Here is a 25,159-nt window from a genome sequence, read left to right on the forward strand (position 1 = left end):
GAGTTCTACAAGTCACTCATTATTCCCGTCCTGCTATATGGTGCAAAGGCATGAACGATGGCAATATCTTAAGATTTGACGTTACGAGTTTTCGAGAGAAAGATTCTGCGGAAGATTTATGGCCCTTTGCGCGTTGGCCACGGCGAATATCGCATTCGATTGAATGATGAGCTGTACGAGATATACGACAACATTGACAGAGTTTAGCGAATTAAGAGACAGCGGCTACGCTGGCTAGGTCATGTCCGAATGAATGAAAACACCCCAGCTCTGAAAGTATTCGATGCAGTACCCGACGGGGAAGCAGAGGAAGAGGAAGACCTCCACTCCTTTGGAAAGACTAGGTGGAAAAGAACCGGGCTACTCTTAGAATCTCCAATTGGCGCCAAACAGTAAAAAGGAAGAACGACTGGCGCGCTGTTGTAAACTCGGCTATAACCGCGTAAGCGGTGTCTACGCCAACAAAGACGAAGAAGAAGATATTCAAACGAGGTTGCAATATCTTGTTGTAAATGAAGTTGTAATCACTTGGTGTCGGGTGCGGACTATAAGGTTGATGGCTTAGAAACCTCCCAACCAATGCTGTTCAAACTATGGAGCAGAGGAACAACTCATAATAGATGATTCTCAATCCTACCGGAAACATAGCAAAGCCATCCCGACCGTCAATCCAGGCTCGGTGTCTGTTTGTCCCGCCTCATCGCGATTCGAAAACAACCGTTTTCACTTGACGTTGTCGTGACTCACTTTTCATCATCCGTTAACCAACTGCTTCAGAAATGATTTGATTTTTTGCGGTTCAGCACCGATTCCGAGTTGGTAATTGGGTTCATGAGGTTTTTTTGCGTTAATTCGTATGTGATAATTGCTCGTCACGAGAAAGTGCTTTTGTTTGCTACAAAGTATTCAAGGAAGGTCGAGAATGCGTTGACGACGAACCACGTCCAGGACGGCAATCAACATCAACTTATGATCAACACGTCAATAAATAACGGAATTGGTGCTTGAGAATTAACGATTAACAGCCAGAGATCCCACTGGCATTGCTGGAATATCGGAAGGAGCAGTGAAAACCATTTTGAGAGATAATTTAGGCCTGAGCAAAGTGAAAGCACGACTAGTTCCAAAAACACTAAATTTTTTCGAAAAACAGCGTGACGTTAACGTCAGTGAAACCATGCTTTCCAACCACCAGGATGTCATGAAATGTATTTTTATTGGCGATGAACCGTTAAGCTACATTTATGACCCGGAAACAGACGATCACTCGGCCGAATATCGTGGCGAAGCTGAGCAGAAGCCGAATAACCGCGACGAAGCAGGGCAAAAATCAAGGTTATGTTGACAGTTTTTTTCGATTATTGAGATGTGGTGAACTCCGAATTATTTGAATATTATTTCTGTGTTATGCGTCATTTACGCGAAACTATTCGTAAAAAGAGTTCGGAAATATGAGCTGGCAAATTTTGGTTTTTGCAGCACAATAATGCGTCCTTCATACTGCATTGATTCTTCGTGAGTTTTCGCCAGAGCTTCAATGAGCTCCGAAGGACTTCTAGCTATTCAGCAAACTTAAACGACCGCTCCGAGGCAACCGTTTTGAGTCAATTGAAGCCATTAGACGTGAATCACTAAGCGAATTGAAGGTTATTCCGGAAATTTCCTTTAACAACTGTTTCAAGGATTGGGAAAAATGTTGGCACAAGTGTATTGGAATCAAGGGGGATTAATTTGAAGGGGACGATATAAATTTGAAGAATAACTTTTTAAAATTATGAACAAAGTCTTACTATTTTTTTCTCATAATAGTACGAGTACATTCCAAAAATATGCAATTAAAAATGAAATCCATTCATACATTAATTAAATAAATTTATTCGCTTGTTTTTGTGTTATTTTGAGTGTAATTTCAATATCTTGCTTTTTCTGCTGAACTATGTAACTATGTCATTAGGTATAATATTTATATTAATATCGATTAAAAATACTTATGTTAAACATATGCTGCAATTAATATACTCAAATATGCCAATATTTCAATTTTAATTAATATTTATTTTAATTGAGACCTAATTTTAGAATTACGAGTAATTCGTTAGTACTAGACTACATACCATACATATATATTCTATTTATTGGGGGTTTGAAATTCGCCGAAACATTATCATAGGGGGTGAAAAATAATCGATAACTTATATAACGCAATTCTCTTAACGCATGACTGTGATGATGTTGTTGTATAGGTTAGTTTGTGTTTTGTTTTTGTTCTTGTTTTTAGTTCAAAAGAAACTTATCAGCTATAGCTAACAATTATATTTTTTTATATTACATACTCGCACAAAACGGTTAATTCTGCTTTCATTAACAATAAATATGAGGTTGTGAGGCCTATAATTAAAACACTTAACTAAACTGGAAAATATATCTAAAAAAATAAAATAATAAAATGAAATAATAAAAATTAAAACTCATGCGAATATGAAACAGCGATTCTCTCTATTTCCCTATGCTTAACTAACGTGTCTAAAAATTTAAAACTCCTAGCCACATGCTTAAGTCCATGTTTTGGGTAAGCTAAAGGGTCCCAGACGCTTGTGCTCATCCACCGCACGCACCGCAAAGTAGTAACGTTGACCCTCTTGGAACTGTGTTAGCGTGACGGCCATGGGCAGTAACATCGCTTTCACATCGCCCACGTGGCGCCATGAATCAACCGCCGGCGGGCCCGATGTCTCTTGGTAGGCATAAATTTGATAGGTGACGCACTCGGCAAAACGCTCCATGGAATCCTCCATGGTCCACGAAATAACAATGCCATTCTCCAGATTGCTAATGCGTATGGTAGGGCGTGGCGGTGGCAGCTTCCAGTTCGGATTGTAGGGTTGCGGCGGTGTGTTTGGCAGTGGCGCAGGGTGATTGTATTTGCGTACCGGTGCCGCTGCTGGCATATTCGCTGGCGTTATGTGTACACGCGTAATGCTGGTGCCGGGCGGCGTGCTTATATTCGACATCAATGCACTGTTGTTCGGTTTTGCCGCCGGTGGCTGACGCACATTCACCGCTGTCGAACGCACTGCTACCTGTGAATTATGTGGCATGCGCGTAAGCGGTGGCACTGCGCGCGCATTATTATTCAAGATCTGTGTGTTGGTGTTGACGCCCCGTTGCATAGGGGTCGTTGTCGCTGCAGCGCTGGCAACCTCATCCTCGTCGGTTAGATCAATGACAGCTTTCTCCTTCGGTTTGGCCGCTGCTATTGTCACACTGCCCACTGCGGGTGAGGCTTGGTTCAATTGGTTCATGTAGTGATCTACGGACGCGTTAGGCGGGGCAGCCGTCGCTTCGACCGGACGTCGGAACTGTGTCTGCTGTGTGGGTAAGGGACCAACAGCATTAGTCTTTGGAGCCAACTTGCGTCTGTAGAATTATAAAATAAAGTTTTTAGTATTTTTTCTCAGAATAAGTAATAGTTGGCAAATGTGAGGGGAAAACTCATTAAAACTATACTTACATGTTATTTTGCGCCATCTGGCGCGCGGCGTATTGTTGTTGTTGTTGTTGTAAGTGTTGTGCACGCACTTGCTCATTGGTAGGGAAGCGCACCAGCCGTTGCTGACCCGACGCCACACCCTTGTTCAAGACACGCGGCAAGCCGGCGGCTTGTTGTGACGACGACGCCGCCGCCGCCGCCGCAGGAGCTGTAGTTTGGGAACCTTGTGTCAAGGCCGTTTGCAAAACTCCAGGATTTATGCGATATGAGGGTGGGCGTGGTGTTGGCGACGTACCGTTATCCACGGGGCGCTGTGGTGTTACCTTTTGTACGCAACCGCGTCGCGCATTCATAGAGGCTGCCACCGCAGCAGTGGTCAGCGTCGAGCGCGTTTCAGGCGCGATACTCGGTTGGCGCGGCGGCGAAGACGGTGGTGGCATTTGACCACGTTGTGGCGATGTGGACACGTGGGTTTGAGTACTGGGTGGAACAACGTCTGTGCCGCGCTTGTTCGGTACGTACACTTGTAGACCTACCGCACGTGTAATTTTGACGGGCATTATGAATTGTGAATTCTTTGTTTCGATATCTTTTAGCACACGATTGTGCACCATTTCCAAATCACGAAACTGTTTTGAGATTTCGGCGATTTTTGCTCGATGCGCTGTGATTTGTTTCTCTTGCTTGTCGATAGTTTCGCGCATTTCGGCGAACTCACTTTTGTGCACGATGGCTTCGACAACTTTCTGCAGCACCAACTCTTCCAAATCGGTTTTGGTGAGTTTGTCGAAGTTCTTGCGAAACCGTTTGAAGAAGTCCAAACTTAATCTGGGTGCATCGCCGTTGGAGAGCTTGGGTGCTGGGTAGAGGGGAATTGGAATGTCTGAAGCTATGGCACGAAGTTGAGGCAATACTTTGCCGAAATCGATTTTTTCATCCGCCAAATCCGTTTTCGCCACTTTGCTTTCTGTTGCAAGCTTTTCATCTGTGGCCACACCGCTTTTGGTCACATTCATTGTTTCTGTTTTTATAGCTTCCTCAATCGTAACAGTCTCGTCTATTTTAGTCTTTTTATTTGCCACTTCCTCCGTCGCTTCGGATGTTGATTCGTCTGTGCTTTTCTGTTCTAACTCGTCGTGCGTTCGCTTTGTTGCAACAGTTGTTGGCACGCCCAACGACTTTTCACTGTTCTCACCGTCATTACTGTCCTCCCCAATCTTGATTACCTCAAACGGATCAAGTTTAGGTGCAGAATCGGTGGATTTATTGCTGCTACGCGACTCTTCATCGGCTTTTAAGCTCTCATCAGTCTCAAGACTCAAGCGTGAGCGTTTGTTCGGTGGCTCGGTTGCCTTCTCTTCACCAGCGGTACGACTATCATCCTCCACTAATTCAATGGCGCCGCTGCTCTCGGCATCGTCGGCGTCTTCTTCATTCTCCGGCTCATCCGCGGCATCGCCATCATCGTCCCCAGTGCTACCAGCTGTACCGACCTTGTCTATGGTTTGTGTTTCTTGTAACAAATTGCTGCTACTACTACAATTACTGTTTGTCTCATCGACAGCTTCCGAAGATTTGGATTTTGTTTCATCGTCCCTTTGTGGCGTCGGCGCTGATTTTTCACTTTCAAACTTGTCACAGGCATTGTCGGAGTTGTCTGACTGCAGCGCTGTTTTATCAGCCACACTTTCGCTATTTTCCGTTTTTTGTTCAATTGTAGTCTTACCACTGTCTTTAGTTAACTTAGATTTTGTTTCAGCTGTTGCACTCTCATTTTTATCAGTTTCAGACGCTATTGGCTTTTCTGTGGTGTCTGTGCTTTTTGCCCCTGTCAACGACGTTTCATCATCATCATCAAGCAATAGTACAACATCATCATCGTCGTCGACCACCATGGATTGGACAGCTTGACCGTCAGCTTTTTTGTTTGTATCAACATTGCTTTCCTTCGTTTCCTTTGCTTCCGCCTTGCCCTCAAAGAAAATAACGTCGTCATCGGAGTCGTCCGCCTCTCCCGCTTTGCTTTTAGCGTTAATGCTTTCCACCTCGATAGCAATTGGGTCCGCCTCGGCATTAGTGCCATCGGCTTTTATGGACTCTTTATCTTCAATGTTTGTGTTTTCCGCTGATGTTTTCTGTAATTCTTTAGCTTCCGTTTCGGCGACTTCTTTAACTTCCTGGTTTGATTTTTCGGCTGAGTCTTTTGCTGTAATGCCGACACTTTTTTCTATAATCTCATCAAGAACTTGTTTACAGTCTTTCTTTGTGCTGTCGCTCTCAGTTTGCTCCTTTTCTAACGGGTCTTCTGCATTATTTTTTTGTTTTTCATTTTTCGCTTCCTCGATTTTATCACCCTCTTCATTTATGCTATCTTTATCACTATTTGCATTCACTTCTTTATTTTCCTCTCCTTCGATAACCTCAATGCTCTCATCATTTGAGTTTGATGTTTTGACATTCTCCTTATCATCACCTTCGGGCTTTTCAACGCTCTTACCCGGCGTACTACCTTCTTCGGCATTTCCAACCTTCACCGCATCTTCCTTCTCCACTGATACTTGCTTTGACGTTTCTGCAGCTACTTCTGCTTCCGCTTTCTCAGCTGTGACCGCACTTTTACTCACTGCCTCAGCCTTGTCCGAGGACGATGTCTCAATGCAATCTTCGAGATCATTAATTTTCGATATTAACTTATCCAGATCATCGCCTGTATTATCCAGACAAGCTGTTGCAGGCGTTGTACTATCCTCGACCTTGTCAGCCTTTTTTTCATCAATTACGGCGGCCGCTTTCGGCACCACCTCGGCCAGCAATTTATCAACTACATTTGCACCACTATCATCATCATCGTCTTCGCGCAGCAACGCCTCTTCCAATTCAGGATTGACAGCCTCATTTAAATCAATTAGTTCATCGAGATCCAGACCATCGCCGGCATCGACGAAACCGTTTGACCCGTCACCGATTAAACCATTTTTTTGCAGATCTAAAAAGATTGGGGTGTTAAAAAGATGCATAACTGTAAATATTTATTTGAGATGGAGCTTGGAGTTGAGCACGTATGAAAACTATTATGAGACGGAAAGAAAGATCGGAGACCCTATAAAAATATATCCGACCGTCTGCATATACTCGAACTAGTCCGTAAATTTTTGAGATATTAGTTGAAAATTTGCACACTTCCTTTTCTTTCCAAGAAGCTACTCATTTGTCAGCACCGCGAATCAGACCTCTAAAGATCATAACTGTCATACAAACTGACCACTCAAACTCAAGTCATTGTAGAGAAAACTTTTTTATTTGGCAAGGTATCGAAGGTGTCAAATATTTGCCCAGCGCGCAATGAGTACCCACATGACACTTGTCACCTCTCTGCATGCCTTACTAACCCTACTCATCTGACACCCTTCTCCCTTTGGTCCGATCGCGACGAAACAGCATGTTTCCTGGGCCGACATACAAAATAATCGATCGAACTCTATAATCAAATAATTTGTATCTTTTTATGCTATAAAAAATGCACCCCTAAAGGATATTAAAACTTCGATTCAATCGAAATTTTTTTTTTGTTTCTTTTGTTGTTGTAGCGTCAGAAAACAGTCTTGAAGTAATTTCGAGGTGCGGAGTCCATTGAACGCATAAAAATCCGGGTACGTTCCGGCTACTTATACCCGACTGTCGTGGGCACGGTTTTTTTTTGTTTTCCTATCTCTTTGGCACTTCTTCTAAAGAAGTCGCAATTAAGCCCACCCCAAAGAGGTATTTTGTGCAACAATTTACTCAAAGCACCATCAATTAAAACGCAATTACAACGCTCTATTTACCGTTTGTATTCAATAAATCACTTTTCAGTTTTGTTGTCTCCAATTCTGACATGACATCCAAGTCATCGGGCTTGCCATTACTACTCGCTGTTGCAAGCTTATTAAAGTCGGTCGGTGCGCTCTGCTTAACTTCCATCATTTTGTGGCTTGTGGGTGTAAGTATTTACTCTGCGTTATGCATTAAAGTTGTCTGAAAGCAAAAAAATAAAATTACATTAAATAATTTGTGGGGGAGAAGACATAAGAATATGCATAGGTTTAAAGAAGGTTCGAGTAATTTACAACAAAGAATTTTAATTTTATGAGTAATTTCTGCTAATTAACACAGCTAAACACGCTGAGCGACAAATAAATATCAAAGCAAAGGTAGAATAATGTACAAAAAAGTGGTTTATCGAGTTAAGCCTAGGTTGAAATTACGACTTAGTGACTTCAGTAACCCGACAGTGAAAGCCACATGCCATAATTAAGGAATACGACGAGAAAAGAACGAAAAAGAAAATGTGCAATAAAAATTGCAAAAACAAAACGACGGTAAATCATAAAAATCAGATAGAAGACAACAACGCGGCATAGACCAAAAGTATAGAATCAGCGGTGATTATATGAAACACGCGAAAAGTCGACAAACACTGCAGAAAAAAAGAGCGCAAAAGAGTAAACGCCAAAAAAGAGCGTTATCGAGGGAGAGAGAGAGCAGCAGAGAGCATGTAAACAAAATGAGTGGCCAATATTAAAACAAACAACAAACTATTTAAAGAAACTAAAAAAAAATAAATAAATTATAAACATTCTTACATACAAAAATATAGATTTCGAAAATTTGATTTTTTGCCGACTTATATTTCAGAATACAACTTGCGCTTCAAGTCCGTAAAACTGTTGTCTGCTAATGCTGTGTTTCACGTACACTCTCATGCACACAGGCATACAAGAACACACAACAACAAACGCCCAGGCGCAACTTGCAACTGCTAGACACGAGTGAAACGAAAACACAACCGGACAATTTCACGTGATACAAAGAACTGAAAATGTAGCGAGCATAAAATTTTGAACGAACTGTCGTCTTTGCTTGAACACGATAGATAGATAGCTCGTACGATTTCTCGTATGCCGATTAGCACCAGGTAGTTTTTGCTTTTTTTTGCTTCTCGGATCAATGTAAAATAGGTCGAGAAGTGGACTAATAAAATAAAACGAGCGAAACGCTGTACTAGGGATCTGGAAGTACTACGTGATTAACCGATGGTTTATAGGTTAGGTGGCAGCAATATTTATTTATTTATGTATAGATGAATATATGTTATAGCGGCATATTTTATGAGTTATGCACAAAGTTATGCAGAAGTGTCGCAAACTAAGCAACATAGTAACGGCGTAACATGTGGAACGTATGTGGATCCCAACTGCGTTTAGTCGCGACGAAACGAGTGGTTTGGCAATGAAATGGTGGACTTAGGATGTAAGCACAGATAACTCGCAGACGAAACACTACTCTAATATTGGAGGCAATATGTATAATTACATATAAACATATAATACATACATATAAATATAGATACATACATACATACATATTTAAATATAGTTAGATGCATACATACGTGCAGGAAAATTATGCAAAAATTGACTTCATGTCTGAGAAATTCGCGATATTACACAATTAATATAGTTCGGCTGATGACAGCTACAGCAACGCGAAAGCTGTTTAACAACAAAGCACCACTAAAATAAAGCTTTTTCGACTAGCCACAAGCTTTCTACTTAAATCAGCAGAAAGAAAATAGGATTTAATGAACGTCACATTTAATTAAAAAAACTCAAACCAATATTTTTTAAAATATTGAAAACGAAAAAATAAAGCATAAATGAAAGCAAAAGCAGCGTAAAAAAATTATAACCTAAAAAAATACAAAAAAGTAGAAAAAAGTTCAATTTGTTTGAGTGGTAACGGTTTTTCACAAATATAGCTGAAAAAAAGATTTAAAAACTCTATTTAGATACATAAAAACCCGGCTGATTTAGTTAAAGCTCACAGTACAAACACATAGAAGTGAATGCGCCCCGACACCCAGCGCCAAAACAACAGTTATTGGCTATACCGGTGGCGCCTCAGCAACAGCGACACAAAATTTGCGGCTAAGCTGAAGAGTTATGTTGCACAAATGCATTTGCTGCAACTACAACAAACACACTCACATAATAAACACACCAACAAGCAAGTATACACACAGATACGATCTACACCAAGTCTCCGCAGCATGTGGACGCTAACTTTAGGCGACAATTCAAACTTTTTAACCGATTTTTCGGCACTTCCAGCAAGCATAAGATGCTACAGTTTTAAAACGGGGTCCATAAGTCGCAGAGGTAAGTACTGGCAGATTCTTCAAGATGATGAAGCAGATAAGCAAGCGAGCTTTCAATAAGCATATGCGCCTTTCAAACGCTCGGACTTGAGAAATCAAGAAAAACCGCTTACAAATTATGGAATAGTTCAAGAATTTATGGTCGGTATAGTAACTTTACAGTTGCAGGTATTAACAGACCGCCGCACATACATACACACACAAACATAGTGTGTAGTTAACAAACATTCAGCAATCCACGAACGAAAACGAACTTAGCGCAGCTGGAGTTGTGTGAGCGAGATAGTGATTTACGGCGACATTTTAAATGAAGAATCAAAAGTCAAGTTAAAAACCAAAAAATACATATGTCAAACGGAATACAAATAATTAAAATTAGACAAAATATTACTATTTTTCCAAAATAAAAATATTTTATTATTTTGCTTTGCAGTTACTTCCAGACTATTTGCGCTTAGGAACTGCTACCAAATAAATAAAATGCTGTCATTTTCATAAAAAAACATTGTTTTATATATTTAATGTTAATTTATGGAAAACCATGTAGCGTAGAAAATTTTTGCACAGACCGAAAGCGACAAAGTTGTCAAACAAGCAAAGCCAACGCACGAGCACCCGGAGAGCCAGTCGAAATATGTAAGACAGCCAGAGCCGAAGCAACTCGTTCGTATGAAAAACGAACACATACTTATATAAATAGATGGTTCGTCGGCATGTGGATCCAAGGTAGAGGGGGTGAAAGTATAAACATTGTATGCACACGAATCGGTTGGAAATAGTAGATGTGTATACGGTCGACGATTTTGTAAAATCGATTCAAGATTTATGATGAAAAATTGTACTACATTATTTTAAAATACGTATGTATGTATATAACATTTTTTCAAAAAAAAAAAAAAATCAAACTAAAAATAGTTGCCACTTTAAATTTTGTATAAATATACATATGTACATATAAATTAACGAATATTGGTATTAACTTGCCTTTACATATGTATAAACATGTATTTTATACATAACTGCATATTTATCCATAAATACCTTTGAAGAAAAGTTCAAAAATTCCTCTAAATGTAAGCTCAAGGCAAGATTCCAGTTCTTATTCATCAAAGAAGTTTTTACAGTTATGTATCTCAAACGTACACCAGCATTGCAGCTTAGAGAGCGCTGCTAGCGAAACACTAACAAAACCGAAGAGCACAAGTAAGCTAACAAAGGATCTCTGCATTAGCGGCAAAGCCGTGTGTTCGTGTGTATTTCAATACAATGTATTTGAATAGTTGCGTACGAAATAACAGCAACATAAGGTAGTGTAGACACTCATTCCGCACTGCCACCCAAAAACAGTGGTGTGCAGAAATATAGCAACGCATTGTACTGTAGTATGAACGGAGTACTATATTCTATATTGAAGATTATTAAAACAAGAAACGAAAACTTCGGTTGCACCGAAGCTATAATACCCGATTGTTCAGGTATATGCTATATTGGTCCGATCTGCAGAATTTCTTCGAAGATTGTATTATTGCCTTAGACTATCAATCTTGCCAAATTTCGCGAAGATATCTCATAAAATGAAAAGGTTTTTCATGCAAGCACCAATCGATCGGTTTGTATGGGAGAAAAGAACGGATGCAAAATTTCAGTTAGATATCTTAAGACCTGAAGCACTAGTTCGAGTATATACCGACAGACAGACAGATGGACATGGCTAAATCGACTCAGCTCGTCATGCTGATCATTTAGATATACATACGTATATTTTATGGGGTCTCCGACGTTTCCTTCTGTGTTTTACTTCGTTTAATACATTATGTTATTCTTCTTACTAATGTCCGATATACTTTTGTACAGTGTTCTGTGTCGGTTCTGCGATAGGACTGGACAATTACAGAGATAGTGGAAAATTGTTTCCTTATTCCCTACTCATTTACTCGGCCGATGCTGTAGTAGGGCATACCCATTTTGGATGTTCGCATGTTCTCCAAATGGCCAATGCTCTGTTATATTGCATTTTCTTATATTTCTCCCTCTGTTATTTGCAATTTGTTGAAATTGTTTATTGAGCTCTCTCCTGATCGATCCTAGCGGGCTTGGTATTAGCTCTACCTCGGATTCGTTTAGGAAAGCTCTTGCCTTTGCCAAATCACCTGCTTTTTCGTTGTCGAAAATGTGCTTCTAGTGAGCTCAGTGCTTTCTTGCATTTAAGGACTATGCTGGAATTAGTCGTGGGCGATGACAGGGCCAGAAGAACCGCCTGGCTAACCGTGTATATTGCTGCTTTATGTATCCGCTCGTAGTTATTCAATAGAGCTTTGCAAGCCTTCTTTATGCCCAGTACTTTCGCTTGGAAGATGCTAGCCGAGTTCGGTAGACGGATAGAGAGAGAAATGTCGAGATCATCGGAATATACTCCCGTACCTACTCCGCAGTTCATTTTGGAACCGTCGGTATAGACTGAGATGGTATCTTCCTCCCCTATTATGCCATTCTCGTCTAGAGGATATACTCACCTAGAAGTATCTATTGAAATCCAGCAGTGGGAGAATGTAGTCTTATTTTGGCTAACAATTGAAATAAATATTGAGTAAGTAAGTTCTTGATCGTGTAAGATCGAGTTAGAGAAGAAACCGTGCCAAATTTCATGAAGATATCTTGTGAAATGAAAAGATGTCCCATTCAAGAGTTTGATTTTGAGCGATCAGTTCGTCTGACAGCTACATATATGACCCATAGTCGCCGCGATCCCTCTAGATGTTATAAAATTCATAGAAAACTGAATATAGTCTTCAGAATATGAAAAAAATCTAAAGGAAACTATATTTTCTTCCCTTATTAACCGGCAAAACCATGAACGAGCTCGGGATTAGGACTATCAAATGTCTGTATTTTATGAAGGAGACTATAAAAATTGGCCACATTCACCTTTATTATTGTCCAAAATCACTATATTCAGCTCTATATAGTATTACGTCCGATTTTTGACACAGGATTTTGAATGAACTACTCATAATTCCAAATATCAGTCGAATTATGTCTACTTATTTAAAGATATTTTAGTCGAAAAACCTTGGATGTTTTTTCTCTATCTCTCTCTCTCTTTCTCTCTCTATTATAACCGATATTCTGAGCTAGCTTAGCGTTCTCTTATCCTTTAATGACCTTGATAAGAATGTGATAAATACTAATCAACATTCTCACGCATATTTACATTCTAAGAAGTCGATTATTTCGCATACAAAATTTCAACAAACCAAGAAAGTTCACACACAGGCATTTCTATAATTAATATAGCAACAACGCTGCCAATTAATAATGCACGACTGTAGTCGCACATGTGCATATATTATATATACAGATAGGAACAACAAAATAGGTGTGGCCAGGGTGCAATTTGCAAATATGTAATATAGATATATCATCATATCATCATTTGTGTAAAGAAAAGTTAGATAAAAAAGTACCTACGCTTCTTGATAGTTGATAAGGATGTTCCTAATCTTAAGTTTGAAACCTATACGCTATAAAAAAATTTAATTCATATACCCCTTACATGGGTGCGGAGTGTACGGATATTAATACTAAATTGAATAAATATCTCGGAAATGGTGAGGACGGACGAACAACATTAGTGAGAGCGTAACACACAAACAAACTCACCACTATGCGCCAATATGTAGATACACAAAATTGTGGTATCTCTGGCAAGGTTAGCAATACTTTATACGCGTTTTGGGTATCTGGTAGGCAGCTGAGGCCAACCCAAATCATAAAATTGCGTATATCACGTGTGTATAGCGAAAACTGTCTCTGCATTATAATATAACTGTATGTGTGTATGGATGTGTGGGCTTGTATTGGGTTCCACAACGAACCAAGATGGATGTGCTTATAAATAGTCGGACCAAACAATGCTAAATTTCTTAAATCAAACATTTTAGAGAAAATAACCGAAAAAGAAACTTCCATACGGGTGACACTTTAAAAATCACCAGCTTCGTTGCGTAAGAATTCTGCCGCAAAACCTGTTGGCTGGAGCGCAAACAAAAACAACAAACGACAATAGCTTTAAGGGGAATAGCGCGAAGAAGCGACGCAAACCCAACGTGCGAGTTAATGAATGAATCGACTTATAGGAGCGACTTACGTATAGCGAAGTTGTGCTTTTTACTGTTGTTGTTATTATTTTCTACTTCAAAAAATAAAATTTGTATCTCAAAAAGAAATTAAAACAAGGAAGATATTGACGGCATTGGCACTATAGCTTTACGACCGATAACTGACGGCGTGATTGACCAGCGCCAGTGGGCACGGCAGATGTGCGTTACCGTCTGTGCATATTCGTGTGTGTGCATGTGCATATAAAAGAGCGCACAAGAGCGTGCAAAGAGAGCGGCATTTAATTGTCTGCTCAAGCAAATGAAGAGAGCAAAACAAAGCACTAAATGAGGCACATACAAAGATGCGTTACATACATATTTTTTATGAACTAAAATAGGGAAAATTATTTAATTAAACAATTTTAGGTAATTTACTATTTGAACGGTTATAAAATGGTTAGTTTTTGTCAATTTTAATTTCTTACAATATGAATTAGTGGCACTTAGTTTCAAAAAAATTATAAGGAAAAAAAATAAAATTATGAAAAACTTCGATAAATATGTATACTTTCTTTGCATAAGTTTAAAAAAAAAATTGATAGAAATATTAAAAAAAGTTAAAAGATGTTGCCACCTCGACAATTTTTTTTTCACAAGTTTGAGTACAATATATCTGCTTATACCTATATATGTATGTATGTATATGTGTATATGCATAATACCAACCCGATTGTGTATGTATACCGTGAAGACCTGCACACGCACACGTAAGTACTATAACTAAAGATAACTCACCAATATCCAACTCAGACCCCATTCACACCATTTTCGCTCGACGAAATTTCTTAAATGCTCTATATTTTTACGTAAATTTTGAAATCTTCCTCACTAGAGCGCACCTTTTGCACAATTGTAGAAATATTAAGAAATCTGCCCGTATGTACAGTTGTGTTGGTTACAAACCAACAGACGAAAAACCTGAAGGCATACCAGAGCGCAAGAGAGCACTGAACTCACATGCGGAGAGTAATTAAGAGAATTTGAGAAGTAGGTGACATCACTATTAAATTTTATATTAAAGATTTTTATAAAAAATCGTGGAGTGATAGAAAATTTGATCCAGGATAATAGGTGGAAAATTATTTCGAGTGTAACAATGGGAATACCACAGTAAGATGCTAAAGATAAGTAGACAGCAGCAAGCAGATAAGCGCGCAAACAGCTGCCTGGCTACAGTGTGGTTATGCACGAAGATGGCGAAAAGCGTGCAAATCACCAAGACCGACGGGTCAAATAGTGAAATATCTTTGTTCATACTTTCAGAAAGGCAACATTTTCCAAAATCTTCTAGTTTGAATGCTAGAAATTCAGGTACGCAGCCGAAGAGCAAAGCACCTCAGGGACACGTAAGAAACGCTGACGAGCTGGCAGATTGAAGCGTATGTAGTACGTTCTTATTGAAAGGCAAGTAAGCGAAAGTGTGCGGCGAGTATTTTGTGGGTTAATTAAATGTTATTAAAACGCATATGAACCAGAATTTCGGGTGATAATTTTAGAAAAATCTTTCAACAAAACAGAGAGCATATTGAATTTCATAAAAAATAATATTAATATTATAAATTTTTGTAAGGACATTTGCATACATCGGAAGTAGTAACTTTTCGGTAGTAATTCAGTTAGTCGGTTAAAATACGAAATTTGGTCGAACTAAATTACCGAGTTATAAACCAAAAACGGAAAACAGGCAAAGTCCAAAGCAATAATCACGGGTATGGTAGATTGCAGCGTATATACACAAACAACCATAGACAGAATCCGAAAAGCATTGGTATACTCGTATAAAAGCAGAAAGAGCACCAGCTCTTGCCTGCTCAAAACAGCGCTGAATAATCGGTGACAACAATGTGTATGAATGCGATGGAATGATATGAGAAAAGTATATATAAATATATATGTATGTACAGAGGTGTAGGCACGCATATAGACATTTTTCAGAGGGAATTATATCCAACGGATTATAAAAAGAAATAGCCCGATATGCATAACCGATATATGAAATATATAACATGTAAAACAGTTAGTTGCATTTGAGCTAATAATAAAAATCACAGTAGTTTAACCAACAAATAACAATATGACAGAGTCGCTTTTTTGGTTAACGACTCGTCGTTTCCCCGTTTAGCGAAAATGTATGGAAAAAACCGAACGCGAATAAAGCAAGCATATAAGAGCAGCCGAATGTTGGGTTGGCGACAAAATAAAAATAATATTAAAATCACTATAAATATGCATATATTTATTTAATGTGTAGATATTTAATGTTTGAGTTCATCTTCTAATTTCGGTATGAGCATTGTCCGAATTTTCGGATACCAGAGGCAATTCATGTCAGTTTGTAAATATAGACATAAACACGTCTTGAAAAGATGTATGCGAATACATACTCCAAAAACATATCAAAATTTGTATCATGCAATTTGTGTAAATATCATTAAAGGTACTAGATATGTATATATATGTATGCCTATACACTGTCCCGCCCCGCAATATTTGCTCTAAGTAAGTATACAATGCTATGTATATGTACATATGTATGTATACCAATTATTGTATTCCCTAAGTATAATAAAAGAAGACTATACAGTTAAGTACATCAATACGGCAATAGGGTCGAAAATTAAGATATTCTAGTCTTGGACTAAAACCCCTGACATTTTACATCAAAGTTTTACAAACACGAAGTAAATTTATAATGTGCAAATGTATGTCTGTCTGTCCCAATACGTCGCTTGGCTTCTCTTGATAGTACGTAATACAAAGTTACGCCACATGTAAGCAAAATGTACGATGTCGCGACACGAACGCCAAAGGCAGCCATATTGGATTCGGTCGAAAATTATTAAGCGTAAATTTAGTTTGTTTAATTTAACGCACATATCGGTTAGTATATGCACATATGTATGTATCAATGCTTATTTATTGGTTTTATTTAAAATCAGAAATTTATTTCATGTTCAAACTGGAATTTTCCAAAATTGACCCATTCGACACGATCTTAGTGCCGTCTTAACCTTAATACTTATAACCGTAATTCTTACGGTAGTATCGAAATCGGTTCAGATTTAAGCACGGCATTATCTTTCGCCAACGGTTTTATTTCTCTTTGCTATATTTATGTATGTATGTATCGCGGAGTGCTCTTCGATATCTGCTGGTATAGCATTATTTGCATAGATGTATGTATGTGTGCCTGTACATATGTATATAGAGCTTGTTCGCATTTTCTCGCTCTGCTTCTATTTTTCTGCCTCTATAATATCGATTGTAGAAAATTTTGAGGTTATGTTTCCCGTAATCGTGGTAAATTACGTCGTTATGATTTTATCCTGATTGCTTTCTATGTACATATCTATTTTCAAATGTGTTGATAGTGCCAATGGTCAAAATTTCGGATCTTATTTTTATTGATCGCTTCATCTCCCTATTACATTTTTAATGTGTGCCATATTTGCTTTGGATTTCTCGAACCAATTCAGGTTTTCTTATATGCATAAATATTACATTTATCCATAGAATCGGTTAGCTCAAGCTACTTAATAAATGACGATAACGAATTTCAGCATATATTTTTCTCGGGCGATTCTTACCTCAAGCCATGTACCTCATTCCAATTAGGGTTGCCAAGCAATTTGGCATGCCATTTTGGTAGCACAATGTAAGCAATTTTATTAGATTGATAATAACAAATTTTGTTCAATTTGAGATTTTAATCCAAACTTAACATTTTAAGAAGTAATACGTCTAGAAAATAAAAAGCTTGTTTGCAAAGAACAGCGCATTCATTCAGCTATTAAGAGATCAGAGACCGGATATGCGATCATTGATAACACATAAATCATATAAATACATCCTGTGGGGTTAGATAATAAGCAATATTTTAAAATAACAATACTAATTAAAATTATTTTAAAATCTATAAATAATACTCAATAAGAAATGTTCATTGATGTTGTTAATAAAAATACAAGTGTTAATTTTTGGCAACTCTATTGTATATGTAGAGAATATAATTTGCAATTAAAAATTAATGAAATTAAAGGCGGGAAGCTATAATTAGTTAGTAAATCGAAAATACTATAGCAAACAATATAATAACGCAGGATAATAGTAGCAATGTAAATTAGAAACAAACTCACTCTGAAGGGAAAATTCTGTATCCAATGTACCAAAAATTCATAACAATCTCACTTTAGTTATGTTTTTGCAATAGAATTTCACAAGAATTAGATATAATTTATTTACTGTGTTATTTCACTATTAGTGGGTTTTTTTGCAATAATTGTTTATTTTTCAATCGAATTTAATTTTCCTCAACTGACATTCGATCGTCCGCAATCACACACCTTTAGATTAGCATTCACAAACAACAATAATTCTGAGTTTGTTTAATAGCACAGGCAGGCAAGTGACAGCTGTCAGGCGAATGTACCGAACACCTTGCATGGTTGTAAATCCACAAGAAAGTCAAAACGTAACTATAACAACAGTGTCCTAATATTTATAATAATTTTAAGCGTATATTTTAGCGAATCAAAGCATTCAAGACTTTTTTGACTCACAAAACAAAAATTCAATTAAAACCCATATTGCAAACCACAAACCATTCATAAAAACGTTTAAAAAATGCATATATTCAAACTGCAAAAAATAGCACTACAGTCATTCTGTTGAGCAGCAACTCTGGCACTGTATCAAAACAAACCGCCAAACAGCTGTTGCTTGAAGAATTTACTACTAAGAAAATAGACAAAATGTTGAGGTTATCGTAATTACATAGTGCACAGCAAGATCTAATTTGCAAAATGAGTATTTTATTACATATCACCGTAAATTCAACTGCTAATATTTTTCGTACAAGCACCTGTCGTTTGCTACATCGTACACCATTTCTTGCGCAAAACCTAAATCAGCCGGTTACTCATAAAGCACTATCATTGTTAAATAAACCTACAATTCTTGTGAGAACACCGGCGCGTAATCAATCTTCGCCCGCTTTTAATGTGAACACTAATGTTTCGAAGGATGTGGTACTTTTCAAATATGAGAACCCAAAATATTACAATGTCTTGAACATCTTTGGATTGTGTCAATTTGTATTTTGGACTTACCTGTCGCATTTTGCATTCACAACCCTTAAAGATGCGCCCGTGCAGGAAATACCTGGCGAAGAGTTAGCCTGGTATCAAAAAATAAACTTAGGCGAAAACAAATACAGAAATGGCATCACAACAATCTCTTTCTTAATAGGTTGTATAGCGAATTGCATTGCTATTTTAATGTAAACTAACTATATTTGTTTGTAGGCTATGGTATTCTGTGTGCCACTTGGTTGTTCACTTTGCGTTCGGTGCGTTATCTTATACTTCGTAAAGGTGGAAAAGATGTTGCGTTTGTTACCTATGGTCCATTTAATAGAAACCGCATAATGACCGTGCCATTGAAATGTATTTCTGCACAGGAATCTCGTGAGACAGCACGCAATCAATTGCCTATCAAAGTGAAAAATCGTGCACTATATTACGTGCTTGATATGCGTGGAGAGTTCCGAAATCCTCAACTATTTGATTTTACAGCAGGTTTGAAACGTAAGGTTGATTGAAATAAATTGACTGGTACTGTTATTTTTTAGTTAATATAAAGTGTTTATTTACTCATATTTAAGCCTTAGTTAATAAAATATGTTATTCATATTTGTATCCTATTTACTTAAAAACGAACTTATCAAGGTACAGGCATCATATAGGTATCAAAATTAGTAGACTGGTTCAGGTTGTTGTGTGATCAGCAAACCGAAACGTTTTTTGATGGTCAAACGATGGCGTGAGTATTTATCTTCCGGCGAGAAACGTGCTGGGTGAGCAGAGATTGTTGGATGTCCATCTTCAGTGCGTTTCTAAAGAGAAAAATTTATATCATTATTATTATATTCAATTTAAACCGAAGAAAATTAAATTTACCTTCAACGTGTAAACACGCTCTCCTTTTTCGTTTAAAGTGTACATCAGATACATTTTGGCTTATAGTTTTTAACAAAACAATTGAAATAAAGTTATTGATTACACGTGTTTTGCGTTGCTTCTAAAAAAACCGAATGTCAATTAAAGAATGTCAAACAAGTTTGTTTTATTATCTTTCTTAAACGTCAAAATGAAAAGTAGTCAATTGTGAATAGTAATAGGAACAGCTGTTGATAAAAAGTATGTTACCACCTTGCTTAAATAAGTTCTTTTCATAAAACGATCTCAGTAGATCAATAGTAAAGTAGATAGTAAAATATTATAACTTATTTAAATACATATTTTTATTTAATATCTATGTTACTTTAATAAGTTTGAGTTTTATGCAAATAAATGGTTTAAGAAAATGTTTTATCTTCACAAAATCGCTACTCTGGTAGCCTCCTTAAACGAGAAGAAGAAGATGCACAATAATTTTCTTTGTTATGGACGAAGCGATTTCTACCAGAAAAATAATAACTTGCACAGAAAATTAAATTTGGTCGCGATTTTCGAAAAAATAAGGTACTACAACAAATTTTCTACAATAGTGACTGACAAGTATTTGCATACCTAAATAGTGTTAAAGAAATTAGGATGGTTTTGAAGCAAATCTGAACAAAACGGGCGGTGTACAACAAAGTGAGTGGAAGTAGGGAGTAATGGTTTGCTATTTGCAAATCGATTAGTATTTGTGGAAAACTGAATTAAAAATGTGCATTTAAATTATAACCACTAGCAATGTTTAGAAATCAAATCAAATCGGTTAAAGATGTTTTTCTCTGGCAATAACGTGGAGATTCACATACATAATTGTAGGACGCAAACTAATTGTATGTGGGAAAGCAGCTGTCGAAGACATTGATTGTGGGGCTGATTAAAAGGTAAATAAAAATAATTGCACTGTAAAGTTTTAGTGAACATTTTAATAAAAAATAACATTGAATGAAACAATTCGATACCTCGTACATACATGTACTCTAGTTGTCTAAAGATCAAAGTTAATGATTTGTGAACAAAAAAGCGGAAAGTATACGTATTACTCAAAGAATAGGAAATGCATCTTATCTCTTAAAAATGTATTACTAATGTATTCATTTTGTTCATGTCATGTATGTACGTATATAATTGTATGGTATTTTGTTTGTTGTCTAAGTTTAATAATATTTGTTAATATCGATAATTAAATTTCCTTAATTAAATTTTTTAGGTTCAATAATGCGATTAAAAATATTCCGCCATGCTAAAGCCTTCCATGACATCTTTAATATATCAGCACGTTTGCTAACATCGAAATTACGACCTATAAGTGAACGCAAAAGGGTTTACATGAAAATGTTGGCAACCAAGTGAATTAAAGCCTATCGACAGTGTAGCGATGGAATCATTATATGAATATACCAGTGATGGCGAGATTTGCACTAGTTAAAAGCGGCACCGCAGAGCGACTTTATCAAACAGCTACATCCATACTTGTACTCCCGCCAAAGTGGTACATCAGCAAATAAGTTTGTGATATTTTCGTCTATTACACATAAGTACGATTCAAATCGAGTAAAGTAATATAAAAAACAAAATCGACAAATACAACCAAAAAAAAGATACAACTATAACAAATTAATTAACGACGCCGTATTTCAACGTTAATATACTATATTGAAGTTAATCAAGTACTTTATAAATATAAACAACATCGATCAGTAGCCACCGTTCAACTTTACCTATAAGTACACGCCTCTTACGTTCATTTACACCTATAACCTCGCCACCACCGTCAACACGTCTACCATTCAACTTGTAATGTTGTCCGACGCTGATGACACCGATGAGTTGGACACCATTGCCGATGTTATGGGTTTACGCTCACTAAATGGCCTCAATACATTTCGTGAAATGTGGTATCACATATTTCTTTGGGCGCTCTTCTCCTCCATTTTCATACACACATGCGCGGCTTTGGTTGCTTTTGTGACCCTACGCAAACATAAATTCGGACGCTTCTTTTCTATACTAATTCTAGTAATGGGATTTTTATCGCCTGCCATGAGTGGCATAGTAAGTAGCGCAGTGATAGCATTCGTGCATCGAGCCTCCAGTCTGCCAATGTCGCCAATATATGCAATGGTGTGGGGTGTAGGCCAAACGATAGTGTCAGCGTGCTTAGGTTTTACACGAATTTTGGCTACACTATAGAAATGTGGCGGACGCTTAAAACGGGGGGATGTATGGCAAAGTGAGTGAATAACTGACAGACGGACAGTTCCAAATACACATACAGACACACACGTAAAGTCTTAGTGATAATCGCATAGAGTTTAAGTAAAAAATAATAATTATTACGATTGTAAAAAATATTAAAATAATAATGTATATTTATAGTTACAAGATTACCAGTCCATAAATGTTCATATAATGATAATTTATATTCTACATGTGTTTATGTAATAAGTTTTCTAACAAAAATATGTTTTAGTTATTCATTATTCTCTTCATATCCAAATATACATAACATCTGCTTTAGTTTAATATTTGCTTTATTGACTATTTATCGAAATTATATACACCTACAAACAAATAAATTAAATAAATTATAAATACAAGTATTTGTCAAAGCATTCATTCATTAAAAGGAAGAACACTTTACATGCATCATTAGTCAGTAAGCGAAATATGGTGATTCATGAGCACATGCAAACATTGTAAAAATTAGAACTAAATTAATTACTCACTACTCATACTAAAATATAACGTGCATATATAATTGGGCTTTTTAAATTATAATCAAATACTAAAAACTACCGGAGTGAAACCCATGCCATGCTACATGCCAACGAACTTAATTTTAACTGTCTAAAAATTTGTACAAATTTTCGGCCAATTAGTGTTATATAAATATTTTCTTAAAATGCTAGAAAAAAAGTAAAACATATAAAACTTCACTTATGACAAAAATATTGGAACATAGCTTAATGTTTGCATTTACATAACTGTTAATTACATTTCAAGTCAAACGGTTGGCTCACATATCAAGTTGAAATTATCTCACAATACGTTTTTATTTGGTCAGGTTTCAGTAACTTAAACAAATCGGCGAACTAAAACATTTTCACATATTCGTGATTTTAGAAAGAGTGATGACTTTCCTTATTAAATACGTGTTCATGAAATTCTTAATTTGATTTTTAAAAATCAGTTGGAAATTATTTCATTATATTTAGTAATTATCTTTAAATTTATTCCTATTACAAATACGTTCGTATGTCGCGTACTTTTCCTGTGTATGTATGTATGATTTTTTAAATAATATCGATTCACATTTGCCAAATAGAAAAGAAATGGCATGTCCAAAAAAAAGTAAGAACAATCACAATATTCGCTAAGATTTTAAAACTCAATTAATATCGAAATATGTGTACGTAAACTCCATAGAACAGTTATTTTATTCTTTATAAAATTTCGTAATTGACAAAAATAATAACAATTAAAAACATTTATAATTCGGATGATTTAATTAATGCGGGCAAACGCTTAGGGACAAAAGTAAAGAAAAAATCTTAATAATAAAATTTTGTTGGCGAACCGTCGTGTCCACAGCGTTTTGAATGTACAATTTGTCAAATTACTTAAGCAAATATATACATAACTACAAAAATGATAGAAAAAATTAGTGAATATTGTATAACAAAATTACGGAATATGAAAATATGTGATTTTTAATTATAACTGAATAACAAATACTATTAGCAATTGTGCATAATTAACCAAATAATATTCTAATTTACGATATTATATTTAATAATTATACTTATAAATATTTAGTGCTAGGCCTCACATTAGACCATATAAAATTGATGAACAAATGACTAATTAAACACATAAACATATATTGAAAAAGCCTAATTTATGTATAATAATATATAACGTTAAGGAATAAACAATAAACAAGTGGTAAAAAATATTATGTAATCCATTGTTCTAATGTATAACTTAATCGAAGTAAAATTTTCTATAATTGCTAAATTAATTATATATTTTCTAATTCCTAGCGCTCGTGCATGCAAATATTACACTTTTCGTAAAAGTTTGAAATTTTATGATTAAATAATTGCATTGGGATCTCTGCTGTTATACAGCATATGTAACTTTCCGCTCAATACCTGTCCAATACGCCTATCCGACTGCAATGGCTGTGGGCCACCGCGATTGATCTTCAAATCGGCCATTATCTTTTTCTCCTCATCTGCATCCCGTTTATATGCGTCCAAAAGTTTTTTGGGGCATGGATATTGTGCGATTATAGTCTCAGCTACCTCCAGGGTTACTAAAGGCAAACGATTTAAATGTTGTTGCCAAAGGCGCCCTAAACCGTTTGTACCCACCACACGTACACACTGTTTCTTATCGTTGGCTAGGAATTTTTTAAATGTGCCCAAAGTCTCGGCTTTCTGTTGCTTGAATGGTGCTTCCGCTATGGCTTTTGTGAAACGACGTAAGGTAGCAGCAACTTCTCTAGACACTGGTGCTACTTGTATTGTGGCTACTTGATGTAAGACTTGTAAATCTATGAGCACAGAATTTGTAGTGTTTAATTCCGCATTCTTATTTCGATCTGCTAATAAGGCTACAGTGGGTTGCATATCTGGAAAATTATTTTCCATATTCTTCGCTATTTCAGCTGCTGTTGTGTTCTTCAGATCTTGTTTAGAAAAAAATTGCATAACTTGATTTTCCGATTCCCACTTTGCGCTCAGCGGCGAATCTAAACATTCATTTGGCAGCAATTCCCGTTGACCCGATTGACGTTCCCAAATGATACAAAATTTAGACGGTAAATCGCGTACTGCATATTTTATTTGTAGTTGTTCGATTTCTAATTTTAATTCACAACCAAGTCCCGGAATACTCGAATTTAATATACTGCTGTCCAAGACCATGCGTACATATTTCTGGCATTCGCCAGGTTTGATACGCTTTTGCTGATCTCGAATTGCCTTTTTCTGTAATTTATCGGCTTTCGTGTCCATTTCTTTTGATTGTTGTTTGAATGCAATATATCTTTGTTTTTCAAAACATTGCCGCCTTCGTAATTATTTAAAAAACATTGGTTTTCACTGAATTGACAGCTAAATGTGACGCTCAGCGACATCTGTGGTGAACAAATAATATCGCTTGCCAAAAGTTGTGATTGTCATATAATTTTTTATTAAATAATCTTTGATACAACTGTAAAATAAGTAAGTAAACCTTGACACGTACAAAATTTCTTTAATTTTCAGCTTTTTTTTGGCCTAAAGCGTATTGCTACTGAGTCTATGAA

General features: G+C 36.6%; 5 protein-coding genes across 7 annotated transcripts; 2 read left to right on the plus strand and 3 right to left on the minus strand.

Moving 5' to 3' along the window:
- Nucleotides 1–1,855: 1,855 nt before the first annotated feature.
- LOC105229666 (activating transcription factor 7-interacting protein 1) lies at nt 1,856–18,228 on the minus strand. Of its 2 annotated transcripts, none has more exons than XM_011210085.4 (4): nt 17,983–18,228; nt 7,315–7,504; nt 3,512–6,476; nt 1,856–3,417 (listed from the first exon to the last, which is right to left on the minus strand). In XM_011210085.4, exons 2-4 carry the CDS (start codon nt 7,451–7,453, stop codon nt 2,553–2,555), a joined length of 3,969 nt encoding a protein of 1,322 aa, XP_011208387.2. In that variant the 5' UTR covers nt 7,454–7,504; nt 17,983–18,228; the 3' UTR covers nt 1,856–2,552. The 2 variants fall into 2 exon arrangements, with proteins under 2 accessions (XP_011208387.2, XP_019847136.2); XM_019991577.3 differs by lacking the exon at nt 17,983–18,228 and adding an exon at nt 14,582–15,138.
- A 318-nt stretch (nt 18,229–18,546) lies between these two features.
- Nucleotides 18,547–19,536, plus strand: LOC105229668 (transmembrane protein 223). Its single transcript, XM_011210093.4, has 2 exons — nt 18,547–19,093; nt 19,150–19,536. The coding sequence occupies exons 1-2, from the start codon at nt 18,649–18,651 to the stop codon at nt 19,443–19,445; spliced, it is 741 nt and encodes a 246-aa protein (XP_011208395.2). The 5' UTR covers nt 18,547–18,648; the 3' UTR covers nt 19,446–19,536.
- LOC105229667 (H/ACA ribonucleoprotein complex subunit 3) lies at nt 19,465–19,965 on the minus strand. The gene is made up of 2 exons (XM_011210089.4): nt 19,804–19,965; nt 19,465–19,739 (listed from the first exon to the last, which is right to left on the minus strand). Exons 1-2 carry the CDS (start codon nt 19,855–19,857, stop codon nt 19,599–19,601), a joined length of 195 nt encoding a protein of 64 aa, XP_011208391.1. The 5' UTR covers nt 19,858–19,965; the 3' UTR covers nt 19,465–19,598.
- Nucleotides 19,966–20,251: 286 nt separating this feature from the next.
- On the plus strand, nt 20,252–22,368 carry LOC109579787 (transmembrane protein 170B). 2 transcript variants are annotated; one of them, XM_049453905.1, is made up of 3 exons: nt 20,252–20,484; nt 20,582–20,726; nt 21,053–22,368. In XM_049453905.1, exon 3 carries the CDS (start codon nt 21,643–21,645, stop codon nt 22,033–22,035), a length of 393 nt encoding a protein of 130 aa, XP_049309862.1. In that variant the 5' UTR covers nt 20,252–20,484; nt 20,582–20,726; nt 21,053–21,642; the 3' UTR covers nt 22,036–22,368. The 2 variants fall into 2 exon arrangements, with proteins under 2 accessions (XP_049309862.1, XP_049309861.1); XM_049453904.1 differs by having other exon boundaries at nt 20,252–20,726.
- Nucleotides 22,369–23,218: 850 nt separating this feature from the next.
- On the minus strand, nt 23,219–24,974 carry LOC105229669 (crossover junction endonuclease EME1). Its single transcript, XM_011210094.4, has one exon. It carries the CDS (start codon nt 24,864–24,866, stop codon nt 23,940–23,942), a length of 927 nt encoding a protein of 308 aa, XP_011208396.2. The 5' UTR covers nt 24,867–24,974; the 3' UTR covers nt 23,219–23,939.
- Nucleotides 24,975–25,159: the final 185 nt, after the last annotated feature.

The sequence above is a fragment of the Bactrocera dorsalis genome, chromosome 3 (assembly GCF_023373825.1).
Source record: "Bactrocera dorsalis isolate Fly_Bdor chromosome 3, ASM2337382v1, whole genome shotgun sequence".
NCBI lineage: Eukaryota > Metazoa > Arthropoda > Insecta > Diptera > Tephritidae > Bactrocera > Bactrocera dorsalis.